This window comes from Eschscholzia californica, unplaced genomic scaffold, assembly GCF_041429995.1.
Source record: "Eschscholzia californica isolate CP2 unplaced genomic scaffold, dmEscCali1.0.p SCAF_1, whole genome shotgun sequence".
In the NCBI taxonomy this organism is placed as follows: domain Eukaryota; kingdom Viridiplantae; phylum Streptophyta; class Magnoliopsida; order Ranunculales; family Papaveraceae; genus Eschscholzia; species Eschscholzia californica.
The window spans coordinates 79795007-79811994 of record NW_028238198.1 but is presented as its reverse complement, the minus strand read 5'-3'; the positions used below and the strand labels follow the sequence as shown (position 1 = coordinate 79811994).

At 36.4% G+C, this 16988-nt stretch overlaps 2 protein-coding genes across 5 annotated transcripts; one reads left to right on the top strand and one right to left on the bottom strand.

Moving 5' to 3' along the window:
- Positions 1-191: 191 nt before the first annotated feature.
- Positions 192-6679, bottom strand: LOC147569672 (transferases, transferring acyl groups). Its single transcript, XM_086656177.1, has 17 exons — positions 6590-6679; positions 6343-6478; positions 6186-6249; positions 6042-6081; positions 5591-5727; positions 4344-4417; positions 4142-4220; positions 3948-4037; positions 3574-3647; positions 2680-2767; positions 1606-1732; positions 1408-1512; positions 1212-1317; positions 1046-1097; positions 928-972; positions 724-822; positions 192-525 (listed from the first exon to the last, which is right to left on the bottom strand). The coding sequence occupies exons 2-17, from the start codon at positions 6390-6392 to the stop codon at positions 373-375; spliced, it is 1383 nt and encodes a 460-aa protein (XP_086512303.1). The 5' UTR covers positions 6393-6478; positions 6590-6679; the 3' UTR covers positions 192-372.
- Positions 6680-9744: 3065 nt separating this feature from the next.
- LOC147569671 (pentatricopeptide repeat-containing protein At5g06540-like) lies at positions 9745-12702 on the top strand. Of its 4 annotated transcripts, none has more exons than XM_086656173.1 (2): positions 9745-11663; positions 12131-12702. In XM_086656173.1, exon 1 carries the CDS (start codon positions 10031-10033, stop codon positions 11639-11641), a length of 1611 nt encoding a protein of 536 aa, XP_086512299.1. In that variant the 5' UTR covers positions 9745-10030; the 3' UTR covers positions 11642-11663; positions 12131-12702. The 4 variants fall into 4 exon arrangements, with proteins under 4 accessions (XP_086512299.1, XP_086512301.1, XP_086512302.1 ...); XM_086656175.1 differs by having other exon boundaries at positions 9805-11663; positions 12204-12702; XM_086656176.1 differs by having other exon boundaries at positions 9817-11517; positions 12131-12578.
- The last annotated feature ends 4286 nt before the right edge of the window (positions 12703-16988 follow it).

Here is a 16988-nt window from a genome sequence, read left to right as displayed (position 1 = left end):
GAGCAAAACTAAGTTTCTTGTCTCAGTTGATTATGTTTCTGATATTGGTCTGATCATCCATGACGATAAGAATGAGTTGGTGGCCCCATGCACGAAAATCAAGGGATGCGGATCAGCCAAAGAAGGGGAAGGAGAGGCAGCTACCGAAGCAATAAATTGCAGACGAGCATTAATTTTTTTGGTGATAAGAGTAAAGAACTTAAGCTTTTATAAACTACCGTTCAAAGACGAGTACAGATTAAATGGACATTCTCTGATTATCCGGTTTTCCTTTTTCTGTTAATATTTCTATCGTTCTCTAAACAATATCAAATAAATAAACAAAAATGAAGAGATTCAGACAGCAAACTCCTCCCTCTGAAAGTCAATAGTTTACCAGAACTTCAGTCTAATGCCTGAAAAGGCTGCAAAACCAGTAACGACAGACAATACCAAGGCATAACCAACCAAGATAGCTAAAGCTGTGATTGATGATACAGAGATTGTGTTCACATTCATGTTTATCAGACCCGTCATCAAGTTCGCCTGCAAATGATTAAAGAAAAACAAATATCATCTTGGAATCAATGATAACAACTACACATTTCATTCACATCTCTATTCTCCGGACTGTTGTTCTTCATATTTCATATCTGATGTGGTTTTTCAAATGAAAAAGAGGAGAGATAGGGTTTCCCGTGATGTCTTCAAACTAGTAAAAGAAATTTGAGGCATCTAACTTACCAGAAGAAATGATCCAAGTAAGTTTCGGTCAAATGCTTCTTCAAGTACTGAACTTTTTTGACCTGGAAGAAAGTCCGATAGCACTAAAATTGCTAAAACCTGTATGATTAAATAAAGTGTAATTCAACGAACAATAGTATAATATCCCAACTTTTTATCAGGTGCATGAAACAATTAAATGTGTGTTTTGGTATCGAGACAAACCAGAAAGTTTTCTGCCAGCACAAATGTAACATATGCCAGATTGCACTGCAAACCATCACAAATTAAAATTTATTTGTGGTTCCAAACTGTTATAGCATAAATCAAAACTTTTAATTACCATTCTCCGAGAAACTCTTTCGACATGCCTGTCTAGAATGATGGTTAAGGACCTACAACATGGGTTACAGACAGAAGATTAAACTAAAATCTTGGTTACATTTGAATACATTCAAGAGTAAATGCGATAGGTTTCAGTCAAGATATTATCACTCTGATATATTTACCAAAATAATATTGCAAGAAACCAAATTGTAGTCTTTTTCTGCTGATTATTTCTGAAGATGAGAAAGTTTCCCAGTTGGACACCAACAAGATACAGCCCCCAATATCCTGCAAGGGTTAATGGATGAAACCTTCATTAAAAATTAGTAGGCAAATAAAATCAAGATATTATTCAATTGGATGATAAGTAAAACTCACCAAATATACTGAAGACACCCTCTTTATTTTGGCTGATCAAATTGTTGGCTCTATCATTCGATAACATGTACTCGTTGAATCCAGCCGTCAAGATGATTTGGTATCCTAATATAAGTAGCAAGTTCACTTAAGTTTCTCGTCTGATGCCAGTGCACCACAAAGTTGGTATAGACAATTGAAGTTGATAAGAAACATTACCTATGAGAATTGATAAACCTACAATACCACAATACTGAGGAGCAATATTAACTAGGGAAGTTAGGATGGATATTGCTGCAAGTGTGAAAAAGAAGTTCCAATGAACTCCATATTCTCCAACATGAACCTACAAATAAAAAGAGATCATAATCACTATAGGTATGAAGGGCACAAGAAAGGAACAAAGAATAACTGTGGTAACATCAGCTGGTTAACAAAAATGAATTCCGTTCCAAAAAAAAAAGTAGTTTTGCTTAATCTTCTAGCAGAATCATAATACTAAACAGGTTTCATATAAGAAGTATGAAGATCAACAGTGGACTACAATGTAACTAGAACCTATGCCAGTAACACCTCAAGGCTGGAAGTAGAATGACATATTTATATTTTAACAAACTGAATTGAGCTCATGGAAATGTATCTCATGCACACGCAACAAAAAATAAATATTGACCCGACTGGAGCAGTCTTCAAGCTCCAATGGTTCCAAAAAATTCTACTGATGATATCACCCAAAATTTTTACTAAACGAACTTGGACATGGACTAGGAAATGGTTGAAACATACGCCTTTCCATTTCAAAGCCACAGATGTGGTGTGCTTAAAGCAGAGAGTTTCGGAAAGAACACTACCATTCCTACATCTGCCTATGTAACATAGCAGCCTATTTATTAGGAGACCGTTTCAGCATTTTGAGAGTCCGTTGGTACACTAGACTACTACTGGAATCATCCAAGTGCCCAAAGATCAAGTATGTGGCAGTCTGAAATGGAAGAACTGAAACATATCTAAAGAAAACAGGAACGCATGAGTGCTACTTCTGTAGCATGGATCCGTGGGAAGGCATGACTTTGCATTCCTCTTTTTATGCACATTAAATAATTCTTTCCTACCGAGTTCTAGAGTTGGTTCTCGTTACCACAAAAGAAGTAAGAAAAATGATGTTCTCAGTGGAAATGAGAAATTGAGAACTGCTCATAAAAAGTTGCGCTTCTGCCACTTCCATTCCCTTTCATAATCGAGAATTTCATTGACTTAAAATTAATGTCAGAAACTAAGGTAGTGGCTCTCTACCTGATAATCTACACCCGCTGTAAAAATGAGTCGGAGGACACCTAGGATGATTAGTGGACTAGCTGACTGAAACACAATCTTCCATTTCCTAACGAAAAGAGAAAAAAGATTTGGTTTCAACGAATCCGAGAGAACTTAAAACATCACACCATTCAATTAAAGAACATAATGAAGTATAGCAAAAGCAAGCACATAATCACCAAAGACGTTCTCACTGGTCTAAGCGTTGGATGCTGTACTGGAAGGGTTTGAAAGGTTATTTGTTTATTCACTAGATGAGTATCCATATGATTGGATAGAATTAATTCTACACGAGAAAATGACTCAAATAAATTACTGAACGAGATTAAAAAGTACACATTTAGTTGAAGAACAACAATGGCGTACAGATCAAGATGCATCATCAATTGTGTTTCTCACCACGAACAATGTCTATTTCGGATGACAAATTGAAGTATATAACTGTGAACTTAAGGATGGATATAGTCCTGAAAAGAAACTAGACAGAACCCCCGGGAAACAAAATGTCAAATAAAAGAAAAGCCTGAGCAGAGCAACAACATGCTTTAAACCACCTCCAGATGCCTACCCGAACACATACACAACCAACCGCTTCAAAATATTTTTAAAGGAAAATGTTCAGCCTCACACGTTGTAATTAGTTACACTAAAATGGGGCGTCGCACTGGACATCAAAATAAGCATTTTCATTGCGTCATTCCTCCAATGAACAACATTAATCAACACAAAGAAAAGGAGCCTTGTCACTAATCCACGGAATATGAACTCACAAAACTTACGAAGTAACTCACATCAAGCCAGGTAGCTTGAGAAATGCATTATGGGACAAATATAGACCATGGGTATATGCAAATGATGTAAGAAACCACTCACACAGTTGAGATACTCCGTGCTTGTCTTGAAACCAATGAATTTGCCAAGACAAACGATCCCACACCAAGATCCATCTGTTCAAGCCAAAAGGAATCTGGAAGTCATCAGTTCATATGATTAATCTCGAGATTGACTAATCAAGAATGACATAAAGAATGAACTAGATTCAAATGCTAGTCAAAACAAATTTTAATGCTAATGAGCACTAGCAAAAAGCACATGATAATAAAGAAAAAGTAGATAAATTAGAGTTGAAAATATGAAAGACTACAGGACTACGAAAATAAACATGGAAGAAGTGAAGAATTTGAAAAAAATAAATAGAACAACAATGGCATTTGCTAATAGCCTAATACATACAAGAAAAGGCTTACCAGACCAGTGCCGTAAGTCTCAGTCTTAGCGTATCTTCGAGGAAATATTTTGAAGTCCACGGCCAAGATGCACAAACACGTAATAAGCATCTACATAGAAATTTAACAAAATCTTGTGAGGGCGGAGAGATTAAATAAATTAGTAGGTTAACAGCATAGTTCACACACACAAGAAACGCAATTGGGATGCATACCACTGAAACTCTATATGCTGAAACATTTGTCCTAACAGAATATGCAAGGTCAGACACACCTTCAGTATACGAACCTAGCCTGAATAGGATGTACACATATCAGAAAATGAAAAGTTCAGCCTGGTTCAACGTCCTTAGTTTTGCTGGAGATTCTTTACATATGAATTCATCCAATAAGAAAACAACTCTGAAAGAACCTTACCTTTTTACTCCAATGCGGAGAAGCAATAGCAATATTAAGCAAATTGCACATATATGTATCCACTCCGCTAGAACCTGGCACAAGCAAAAGCAAGGAAATTAAATTTAAATTTTTTTATAGTACAAAGTTAGCTCTCGCTCTACAAAGTTAGCTCTCGCTCTACAAGGGATAGCATTTCATGAAAATGTGTAGGTTAGTGTGGAAACAATTATGAATTTACACATAATTTTAGTATGATCCATAAAATATTATCTGATTATCTCACTTATAATATGATCTACTTAAGAAGAAGATTTCATCCATATAACTCATACTTCCATATTTTGAGCAATTTCATGTCGTTTCTACTCCCTTATATAGGATGAAACGGATTAACAAAACAGGACCTTAAATATATAACACGATATTATGCAAGAACCATGAATGGACACCACTGATTATGTTCTCAAGCGTTTGATACTCTAGTAGAGAGTGATATCATACCAACAACTAGAGAACCATTTTGTAGATTAACCATAAGTTCTCTCTCCAATCTCAAAACCGTACACCAAAAAAGCAAATCTTTTTTATACCAAGACTAGAATTCCACATTGAATCTACTTGCCAAACCTGTGCCTTGGTCCAAACTCGCCAAGTTACGCATATTTCTATTTTTCAGGGTTCCGAAAGGGTAATGCTCTTGCTATCACTGAGGTCCGAGCTGAGCCTTGACTTACTCACAATCTATCTACTTTGTCTCTATAAAGCATGTCTACATCTCTCTAAAGTCTACGTCAAGATTTTGATTATCCTCCAATTCTGTGCTTCCAGTTCAATGTTTTATTCTGACCCTTCGCCTTCTACTTTGTTTGTTTTCCATATATTCTTAGTTTCCAAAATATAGTACTTTTCTTAACATTTTCTTTTCAAAGAGTTGGTTGAAACATGTTCATCGAGATATTTTGTTTCCCCGGTCTATCACGGTGGAAATATACAAAGAAAACTGTACAAAATTCCATTAGTCCAATGGAAATCATTGAACCTTGGAAGCTATTTTTTTAGTACTGCCAGTGTCTTTTACATAAAGCTTCATAACTTCAGGGTTAGCGTATGAACCATCAAAAGACATCTTACATCAGTTATAACTAGAACCCCATATATATATATATATATATATATATATATTTAATGAACTCAGAGTGTTCACCATCAAAAGAAAGAGAGCAAATTTGAAACTTGATTTGAGCATATTTTCTAGTGTTACTTACAGTTAGCAAGAGAAGCTGCGGAAGAACAATAACGAGGATATCTATAACCAGTGTGGTTATGTAAACCTTCCAACTTTTGCAATTTATAGTTGCATTATCATTTTTCTTTGATGTTATCTTCGCAGAATGCAAAGGATCTAGGAGGACAAAAAAACACGTCACGAAATAATTCTACAAAAAAACACCTCTACGTATAATAAATATTAATTGCTTTAGTTTAAAACCCCGACCTTTAATCACTCTCTAAATTAACAATATACTTCATAAAAAGCTATATGCCTAACAAATTCCGACAAATGCAATCATCGTACTCTTCAAAACCCATATTCAGTTTAAACAAACTTAATATACTATATCTCGTACTCTTTCTCTAATCATCAGAAGCTAGGTAGAAACCGTAGAATCAAACTACTGTACCAAATGTAAATTATGCGGAAACATGGAAGATTACCAGATACTGAGCAAAAGGAATTCCTCAAAACAATCAAAACCTGGAAACATGATATCTCACACTAGGTCAAAATCATAAAAGAACTGAAAATGTAAATTATAAAATCCTAGCATAAAAAACAGTAAAAGTCAGTGAAAATCATACTGGTATGATAGTTGAGATGGAGGCAATTTCTAGCATAGAAGATCCAGTTAGATTACTAACAAATCTGAAAATTAGATAAGAAAAATGTAAAAAAAAAATGCGGCAATTTGAGCCACTTAAAGATTTGAAGTGACTGATAATAGTTTTAAAATCGTACTCTTCTTTCAATTGCTTGTTCGGATTGAAGGAATTCTTAAGAGGATCCATGGATGAAGTAATGAAGATAAAGAGTTAGGAATTTATCTTTGAGAGAGAAACTTCTTTCATTCATCTCAAATTTCCATCTTGATAACCTGCTCAGAACATTTACCAAATTCTCAGAATTCAGAAAATATAACTCAAATGGTATAAATATATAGATAGATTCCTAAATCTAGGGTTTTGCACAAAATATGAGTTCTTACCTTTTAACGATTTGCTTGGAAATTGAGAAGAAAGACTTATTACAATAGGGAACAAAGGAATTGCTTTCTCGTTGAAGAGACTGACCATTTAGGAGAAAACTCTACTTTGCCCGACACTATGCCGAACTTGGGCCGATCTGGTGACGTGGCTCTGCCACTGAGGCGCTCCGTGGGGCCAATTGACGCCACCGGTTACACCATTATAAAAATGATGATAGGTCCAGCCAATATCCCGGTCAAATCCCGGGGGTACTTGGACGGTCAGATCTAGTGAGAGTAAGCCAAACGGTTTCTGTCACTAATCAACACCGGTCAAGTTCTGACCGAGAATGTAGTCGGGATATTAGTTAGGCATAATATCATTATTGTACGCCATTACCCATGCCATGAGGGTTAATTTTGCTTCGAAAGGGGTTGAAGGGCGCTCGAAACATTAATGAAAATCAGTCAGACACCCAACAAACTTTTGATTTGTTGCAAGAGACACCCACCAAACTTGGAATAACAACTTAATTTTGAATCAATAAATAAAATGTCGCGACTTTGGAGAATAAAGAAAATTCTTCGGGGAATAAAGAATTAGTCGATAAAAATTGATTTAGAATGCATATTCTTCTTTTAATCCAAAAATTGACTTTATCAAACATTGCCCCCTAATCTTCATCTTCTCTCTCTCGTCCTCTCTCTCTCTCTCACCATCTATTTCGTTTTCACTGACTATCTCTTTGTCGTTCTCACTCTAGATCCCTCTCTCTTTCATTGTAGATCACTCTCATCTCTCTCGTTGTAGACATATCTCTCTGTAGATTAGTTTTTTTTCTTTCGCGTTCTTTATATCTCTTTCTCGCAACCCCTCTATCTCGATCTCTCTCTCTTGCAGTGTGTATAGATCTCTCTGTGGAGATCACAGAGTTCATTGCAACGAAACGCTTTGCAGCCACGAAATGTTTTGTGGCCACGAAATGGTCAGAGTCACAAAACGTTTTGTGTCCACAAAATATTTCGTGGGCACGAAATACTCGAAGGGTTTCGCCAAAAACCCTCCTCAAATTTTGATTTTGGCGAAGGAAACACTTCCCTTCGCCGGAACAGTGTCTGCGTGTAAGAGAGAGAAAAAGAATGAGAGATCGATCAAGAAACGATGAAAGATTGAGAGAGAAACAGTGAGAGATCGAGAGACATAAATAAGGATAGTAATAAAGAGAGATAGTGAGAGAGAGGGAGAGACCGAGAGAGAGGGTAACAGTAAGTGAGACAGGAGAAGAAATGAGAGAGAAGAGGAGGCAATGGTAGTCAAAATGGTGGTAGTGGGAAGTTGTGGTGGTGATGGTGATAGAGAAGATGAAGAGGGGGCAATGTTTGATCAAGTTAATTTTTGAGTTAAAAGATAATATTCCTCCGAGAATGTAAAGAAAAACATGGATTCCCTAGAGAATTTATTCTCCAGAGATTATTCTTTATTCCCCAAAGCCGCGGCCAAATAAAAATATGGCTGGCGTTTTGAGATATTAAAAGAAAAAAGAAAATTTAGAGTACAAAATCAAAAAAGGAAATAGTAGATTCAAATTTTTTGGAAACAAAATTTTGAAAGGAAAATTGTTGTTTGTAATTTTTGGTGCTACAATCTTCTTAATCTTCATTTTCGACAACCAACTTCGACTACTTCAACCACCAGCTTTGACCGCCACAAAAATTAAAGGTTGCCGGCATTTGTTGTTTGTCGTCAAGAAAGAATAGTGGTGGGGGTTGGAGAAACAAAAAAAGTCAATCAAAATTTTCTCGTTTCCCAGAGTGATGACTAAAATAATTATATTTTGTATCTTCTAATTTTCATCTTCTCCACCACCTCCCGCCATAGTCGGTCATCACCACCACCAACCACAATCACATCTGACCATCGCGATCAATTTTTTCTCTCATCTCTCTACATTTGTCGACCCCCTTTCACTTGATATAGGGAATCTATTATTGTTTCAAACCTTCACTGCACTGAGAGAGAAAAATGAAGCACAGAGAATTCGAAGAAGAGAGAGTGAGAGAAGAGGGTAAATACATATTGTATAAAGAGAGGAGAGAGAGATAGAAAGGAAATTGATGGTGATGGGTGGAAGGAGTGGTGGTGAGATGAATCTTAAGAGGTAGAAGACAAAATAGTTTTGAGTAAAAGTTGGGTTGTATTTATGCCCAACCAAAGTGTATGTCTAAAACACCCCCAAAAAATTTCTATATTTGAAATGTCTCTAATACAAAACTCTAAAAATTTGTTATGCAAATATAATTTTTTTTTAATAGACTCCAAATTCATTATATGACATAGACTCATAGAGTATATCATAAATTGAATAAGACTTATACCACATCAAAGACATATTTTGTCCTAAACCCATATAAATACTATTAAAGCTATGGTAGGACATTAAAAGGTAATCCGTTCCTAACTCTACTTTATTTATATCGAATTCGAAATCTTCAAAATTTGAGATCTCTTAAGTCTAAAATTTGGAATCAAATTGCCTTGTAACTGTAGATTTCCTTTGGTTGGTTGAATTATTATGTTGTTAAAAAGGGCAGGTCTTTAAACAAAAAAAGGAAAAATGTAGGTTCTTTTGTTGGGCCCTATAGACTTCGGCTCAATCTAGCTTGAATGAAGCTCACCCAGTTGAGTGAAAAGGCAATTTTGTTTTAAGATCAAAATTAACCTTATATTCACTCTCATTTTCATCTTCACTACTGCCAGCTTTGACCACTACTACGGATCACTACGTCTATTTACCTCATTTTTTCTTGTCTATGGTCAACTCGTATCTCTATTCTTACTCCTCCCTCTCTCCCCCATCGCAAACTCTTTCCTCTAAAAAAATACTCTCATCTCAATCTTTTTGACTAATAAAACCCTTCTCGAATTCCCTTTGCATTTTATTTTAACTTATGACGAAAACAAGGTGTTCATTTATAATTATGGCATGGATAATCATGACGAATTATTATCAACTGTAGTATGTCTTTAAGATCCGAGTATTTGATGTGTTACATTTGATGTGTTGTAACACATCAAGCTAGTCTTTTTTTTTTCTTTTTTTTGTTGAACTAACACATTAAGCTAGTCTGTCCTTTCAACAAAAAAAAAAAACTAATCTGTCGGGTTTGCAACAAAAAAAAAAAAAAAAAAAAGTCTTTTAGGGACTCTATGATCGTAATATTCAGCTGTAACCATTGGAGAGTATGATGACACCATTGGTACACCTCTATGTGCCCAGGACCAGGAGGAGCTCTGTTTTGAAGAATGAAACAGGGCAGCCATGGAAGTACATTGCTAGTATAATTTATTCAACAGAAGTTGAAACAAATACATGAAATTTTGTACTTCCTCCTACCCTAATTTTGTTTGATTAAACAAGTTTCCCCAATTTCAATCAATATCTTCTTAAACTGAAAAAAGAAATGGTTTCTGGTTGTTGGAATTATATTCCAAAACTAAAAGACATTAAAATTTCATTACTCCATCACCCATCTCTCTCTCAATCTCTATCAGCATTCACAAACATCTCTGAACTCAAACAGTTTCATGCTCACATTATCACAACTGGTCTCTCTCACAACATCTTCACTCTCACTAGACTCTTAACATTTCTTGCCATTTCCAACAATGGGGACCTCAATTATGCTAAAATTCTTTTTAACCAAATCCAAAACCCTAATTTATTCATGTTTAATACCATGATTAGAGCTTTCTCAGAGAAAAATGATCCTACCCATACTCTAAAATCCATTAAATTGTACTCTCAAATGCTCAAACTTTCTATCTCTCCTGATAACTTCACTTTCCCTTTCTTATTTAGATCTTGTTCTATTTCTTCTTTGCCTTTTCTTGGCCAACAACTTCATACCCATGTAATAAAACTAGGGTTATTATCTGATCTCTATATTCTCAATAATTCAATCAGTATGTACTCTAATTGTGAACAATTGAGTGATTCAAGAATTTTGTTCAATGAATTCTTTAGAGTTGTTGATGTAGTTTCTTGGACTACATTGATTACTGGGCATTCAAATTCAGGTGAAATTGATCAAGCCCGTCGATTTTTCGATCAAATGCCATGTAGAAATATAGTTTCTTGGAATGCAATGATATCTGGTTATGCAAAACTTGGTAGAATTAATGAAGCTCGAGAACTGTTCGATAATTTACCTCAAAGAGATGTTGCTTCTTCATGGAGTGCTATGATTTCTGGTTATTCACAACATGGGTTTTGTAGAGAAGCTCTGAAACTATTCAATGACATGGTTAATGGAGGAATTAGACCAAATGAACCTTCATTGGTTAGTACAGTTTCAGCTTGTGCACAATCAAGATCTTTGGAAGAAGGTGAATGGACTTTTAATTACATAAAAGAAGAGAAATTTGAAGTTAATGTGAGTTTAGGAACGGCTCTAGTAGATATGTTCGGAAAGTGTGGGAAAATTGAGAAAGCAATTGAAGTTTTTAATGAAATGGGTATAAAGAATGTAATGACATGGAACTCCATGATTGCGGGATTAGCCATGAATGGATATGGAAATGAAGCTCTGCAACTATTTTGGAAGATGCAAAAGATGGGTTTTGATCCAAATAGTGTAACTTTTATTGGTGTTTTAAGTGGGTGTAGTCATTCTGGATTAGTTGACGAAGGTCGTCGAATATTTTTCGAAATAATGAATTGTTTGTTTAATATAAGACCGGAATTAGAGCATTATGGTTGCATGGTTGATTTACTTGGACGGGCTGGGTTGATAAAGGAAGCTTTGGAGTTTGTGAATGGAATGCCAATCGAACCACATCCAGGATTATGGGGTGCTATTGTTGGTGCATGTAGAATTCATGGAGAGGTTCAAGTTGGTGAAGAAGTTGGGAAGCAATTGATAGAGATGGAACCTAAAAATAGTGGAAGGTATGTGTTATTGTCTAATATATTTGCAGCTGCAAAGAGATGGGATGATGTTGAAGTTGTGAGAGATTTATTGAAAGGAAGAAACGTGTCAAAAAATCGAGGGAATAGTGTTGTTGAAACTTAACTAGAAACTCAAAATAGTGAAGGTATGTGTTATTGTCTAATATTGTTTGATGTCATCAACTCTAAATTAGGTTATTTCTAATTGTTTGATGCTATAGCACCTTTTTTTTCGTGCTTTCCATAAACCCCACGTAATCGCTTGGGACCATCTTCCAGAGCTCTTTACCTCCCTTTTGTACAATAAGGTTGCTCTAACTAAGATTATTTATGTCCATACGAATAAGGTTACAGATTATTGTTTAATGACTTGTTCTTGTGTTCCCTCTCTCGTTTTTTAACTTGATTATTTCTTTCTTCATTTGATTATTGTCATTATTACTCTTAACATACTTGTATCGTTACCTTATATACATTTTTTGCTTCCCCTAGGTTAAAATATACTATAAAGTCATTACTTATTATTCTGATGCTTGCTGATTTGGTAATTCAATAAACTCACTGCTTTTCCCTCTGTGAATACATAAAAGGATCATACTTCAAATGCGTGTAGGTCAAGGTCGTAAAACGCTCGTATGGGGGAACTTGTTGCGCTCGAAACAAGAAATACTGAAGCAGAACATAAGAACGTTTCAGAAGAAGATTGTATTGATTTTTCTGTTGCAACAACTGCAACTTTAGGAGTTCCCTCGCCTTGCCTTCCGAAGGCAAGACCTTTTGATGATTCTCATAATTCCATCTCTAATCCACGGAATAGAAGGAAGGGAGATCTGGAATAAGAAGCAGAACTCCTAGGAGCCTTGGAACTATTAAATGGTATGCCGGAAACTTCAACTGATGAGTCTCTGTTACCCGAGATATGTGGGAATGATGCATCTGTCCCTTCAGACAAACCTTATCATGTCGAGGATTCAGGACTGGGTGCAGAAGCATTGGAAGGAATTTAGGTAAACATCTATCTCATCTGCCAGACCTAATTGTATCATAGGATTCAAATGCTTCTAGTAGTTACAACAATGGTGGGTTATCTCTTGAAAATGATTCGAGAGAACTAGATCCTTCATTTCCGACAAATACTGCACGGAATCATTTTGATCAGCTAATCCTTAAGGAGTCTTCAGATTCTTTGATCTGTAATAATTTTACAGAGAACATAACAAATGATACACTAAAACCAAGTCAAGGTGAATCCTTAGTTTCCTTAGATAGCGAGTCTTCCTCATCATATAGATCACAAATGTGAGTCAGGAAGGGTTGAAGAAGTTCAAGAAGTAAGCCGACTTCGACATCTTCAGGTCATCTAGACGGAGTAGACAATAATACTTGTGACACAGTGGCGTCTTCTGGTCTCTCCGCAAGTGTTATCACCACAAAAGGCAGGCAAAATTTAGGCATGAGATCACTAATAAAAGAAGAAGATCTATATTCTCCATGTTGATTAGTTGTTCAAAATATTCCGTACGTTTGGTACTTATGGTGTTCCGCTTCTTTACATGGGATCTCTCGAGATACAAATGCAGCACAAGCACAACTTTTAAGATACAAATGCAACAGCTTTCTCACGATATGCAGCGATCCACTGAACTCTGATTCTCTCAATATCAGCAGATGTGAAGTTAGCCCTTCTGCGTATATGACACAGATCACAATTCTTAGTCGGCAAATAATAGAATAAGTTGGCTCATGCATGATGATGAATATTATTATTATTATTTTGGGTAAGCTTATGACAAGCTTATAGTTTAATATTACTGTTGATCGTGAACTCCTCTCGGTTTCTAACCCAATACACGAATCAATAGGTTCACGCGTGCGGGATCACGAGCCCTTACCCCCTCCAGAGACACCAGATGCACTACCTCCCCTTGTATACCACATCCGCGTCTGGCATCTCAAGGCTCGGGTTTGTTAATCCCATGATCAAATACTGCTAAAACTTTGTCTATGGAAGTTCTAGAATTAAAATATGGGCTAACTAGGTGATCAGACCCTCAAAGACAAACAAAAGAAGTTAATAGCAGGCCCTAAAAGAGACAGAATATGCACAACATTTTTTTTTTGCACCAATGATAAAGCAAAGAGAGAAAACCAAAATTGAGGGACTCGAATCCACCACTTTCTTCTGAGTACAACAGTTTCCTAGTTCCTACCCTTCCATAAAGACCAAGTACAGGCACACGAGTTGATTTTCCGATGTTCCTCTTGGCTACTCACAGCTGAACCACCTACACTTCACCCCTCGGGTATTCAACCAAACCCCATGGCACATGCCTTAAAGCCCACCCACTCGACTCTGCAAATAGGCCACCATCCCCGCTATATAGTCCAACCAAAGCTACCCTAGCCACCCAATCCTATTACCTCTCAGCTGATTCCAGAGCCCAACATGATTACTCGTTTACTAAGATACCTTTCTAGGCAAAAGCTCATACCCTTCTTTAGGACCTCTCCCACAGCATTCTTACGCTATCAGTCTATTGACAAACTTTTACGCGAGTTCTCAAAGTCTTATGAACCACGTCTCAACCACTCCATCATTTTTTTCATTATATGTTTCTCTTCACCACAAGCCTCATCAAAATCTAATGACATTATTAGGACTTCCAGTATGCAGTTACAACTTGTGTTGCAGATGTTTGAGACCATCACAAGATAGTACTTTCAAGAAAAGGTTTATAGTTGAACGAAGAGTCTTGAGATGAATGACCGACAATGAAGGGGAAACGATTTTGGTTCTGCAGGCGTTCATCAAATGACTTTGTTAAGTAGGGTTCCGTTCATCGCCTTTAGATTTGTATACCTACATCTCCGTCAAGTGGTTGACACACTTGGTCCCACGCCACCCATTGAATATTAGCTTCAATGACTCTTAAAACATAGGTTGGAATATGGAACAACGACATGAAATAAGTTGGAAGAACGGCTAACACAGATTTGACAAATACCAGTTTGCATCCTCTTGATAATGCATTCGACTTGGGTCTTTTTAAGTTGTTCTGATGTCCATGACAAAGGTCATGGATGCGCACAAGTAACAACACATCGTTAATGGAATAACAGATTCCAGTTCGAAATATGGAAATTTCCTCTCATGTCTAGTTGAATTTGTATTTTACTTTGATCCTGATCTTGGAAGCCTCCAAAATTAGAAACAAAAATCAACCGACTAAAAAAATATATCAAAGTAGGAGCATCTCCAATGCAAAACTCAATCTTAGAAATTTGAAGTGCCACATAGGATTTTTTCTGAGTTTTTCCTAAAGAATCATCTCCAATGCAAAACTCAACTAGGATCTCAAAGATGATGTGCGAGAATGGAATAGAGATATCTCAAGATGACACTCTATTTCTAGAGTGTACTCTTGAGATATCTCTAATTGTCCAACTCATCAATATTTAAATTTCAACCAATAGAAATCAAGTGTTTTGTATATTTCCAAAATAACTAATTATTTTTTTACAAAAATAACCATGTCACGTAAGTAAAAAAAAAAATTGGAGTGTTGCATTGGAGACATACAAGAATTGAGGATCTCTATTTTCGCCACCTTTGATGGAGAGTCTCAGTTGGAACTCGACAAATTGGACGAATATAAATTTTTTTTGAGTTTTGCATTGAAGATGCTCTAAATGTGTTTCAAAACATTGAGGAAGTCTATTTGAAATTAGATTATACCCTTAACAAATCTAAGGTGCTGTTTGTTTTTTTTATTTTTCAGATCTGAAATCTGAATTGGATGTCAATTCAGATTTCAGATGTTTGTATTTTTAATTTAAGAAAATCTGAAAAGTCGTCTGAATAGAATCTTTGGCTGAATAGGCTGAAAAGTATTTTACATTTTTCAGACTTCTAAACAAGTCTGAAAACAATGTCCAATAGCTGAAATATGTTGAATGACCTTTATACCCTCGTAAATTAGAAATATTCTCAGTCAAATGCACCACCACCACCACCACCACCATCAATCGGACAACCACCACCATCAATCGGACAACCACCACCATCAATCGGACAACCACCACCATCAATCGGACAACCACCAAGACCACCACCACCACCACCACCACCACCAAAGGAACAAACACACCACCGCCTCCACCACCACCAACCAGACCGTCGCCTCCACAAAATAGACCATGGAAGAGAAAAATTCAACCATGGAAGCCTCAATCGACTTTAGGTATGGGTTATGTCTGGTTCGCCTCAATCGACTTTGTTTTTCAACCATGGAAGCCCTAATGGACGTTCTCAGGTTTCCTCACCACCATTACCAACCATAAACGAGAAAGACGACACTTGGGGTCTTCTATTCGCAGCTGCCGGAAAAGTTGTAAGGATGAAGATGAACGATGAAATGACTCACTTCCATAACCATGGCAGAGGACTACTCGGTCCCCCAAGAAACCCTAGTCCAGTTTCTGCTCCTATCAAGAACAACCCAAATTTTGGGGTTTTTTCAAACCAGTCCCAGATTCAAGCTCAGGCTCTTACCCATCATCAGTTACAGAATATTCATGTAATTTTGTTACTGGGTTATGTGAGAAAGAGAGAGAGAGAGAGAGAGAGAAAGAGAGAGAAAACGACTGTTAGAGAGAGAGAGATGAACCTTTGTCGATCTACTATGAGAGAGAGCGATTTAGAGAGAAGGAAACGAAAACCTTCGTTGATGGTGAAAGAGGGAGAACGATTGAGTGAGAGAGGTAAACTGTAGAGATGGTGAAAGAGGGAGGGAAGAACTAGGGTTTTCTGGAAAAAGAGAGAAAGAAACTAGGGTTTTGTTTTTGCTAGAGATGGAGAAAGAGGGATATAAGAATTAGGGTTTTGTTTTCTTTTTATTCAGACCAGGGAGAGCTTAGGGCTTGTTTGTTAAAAATATGAAGTAAGGGTATTAATGCCAAAATACAAATTCAGATTTAATGATTCAGATAGGAAAAACAAACATCCTAACTTGTGAAATATTTAAGTCAATTCAGATTCAGCCATTTCAGTTCAGCCAATTCAGATTCAGCCAATTCAGATTCAAACATTAAAAAAAAACAAACAGCACCTAACACATTTAGAAGTCTATCTGAAAAATAAAATATATGTAGGCTGGGTAATGAAGGACCAACTCTCCACATACAAAATATCAAACAACTACTACTTCATAACCTTCTCTTTTAATCTCATCATTGTCAAAGACACTAACTTCCCATATACAAAATCTAGTACTACTACAGCAACAATGGTGACAACAAAGATTCTTACTAGTAAAGTTCTCAAAATGATGCTTACCTTTAAAGTTCTGAAGATGAAACACATTCTCTGTGTTTCGAAGTCCGAAAAGGAGTTGACGAAAGCTCTTCAATCTCTTCAATTCATTCCCATCTCCGTCGATCTCTTTCAAGTATGTATACTTTCTTTTCTTCTC

Coding starts and splice junctions, on each gene's coding strand:
- LOC147569671 (XM_086656173.1), top strand. CDS start 10,031: ATGGTTTCTGGTTGTTGGAATTATATTCCAAAACTAAAAGACATTAAA.
- LOC147569672 (XM_086656177.1), bottom strand. CDS start 6,392: ATGGATCCTCTTAAGAATTCCTTCAATCCGAACAAGCAATTGAAAGAA. Junction 2,768..3,573: donor GCACGGAGTATCTCAACTGT/GTGAGTGGTTTC, acceptor TCTTTTCGTTAG/GAAATGGAAGATTGTGTTTC. Junction 1,513..1,605: donor AGGTTTATCAATTCTCATAG/GTAATGTTTCTT, acceptor TACTTATATTAG/GATACCAAATCATCTTGACG.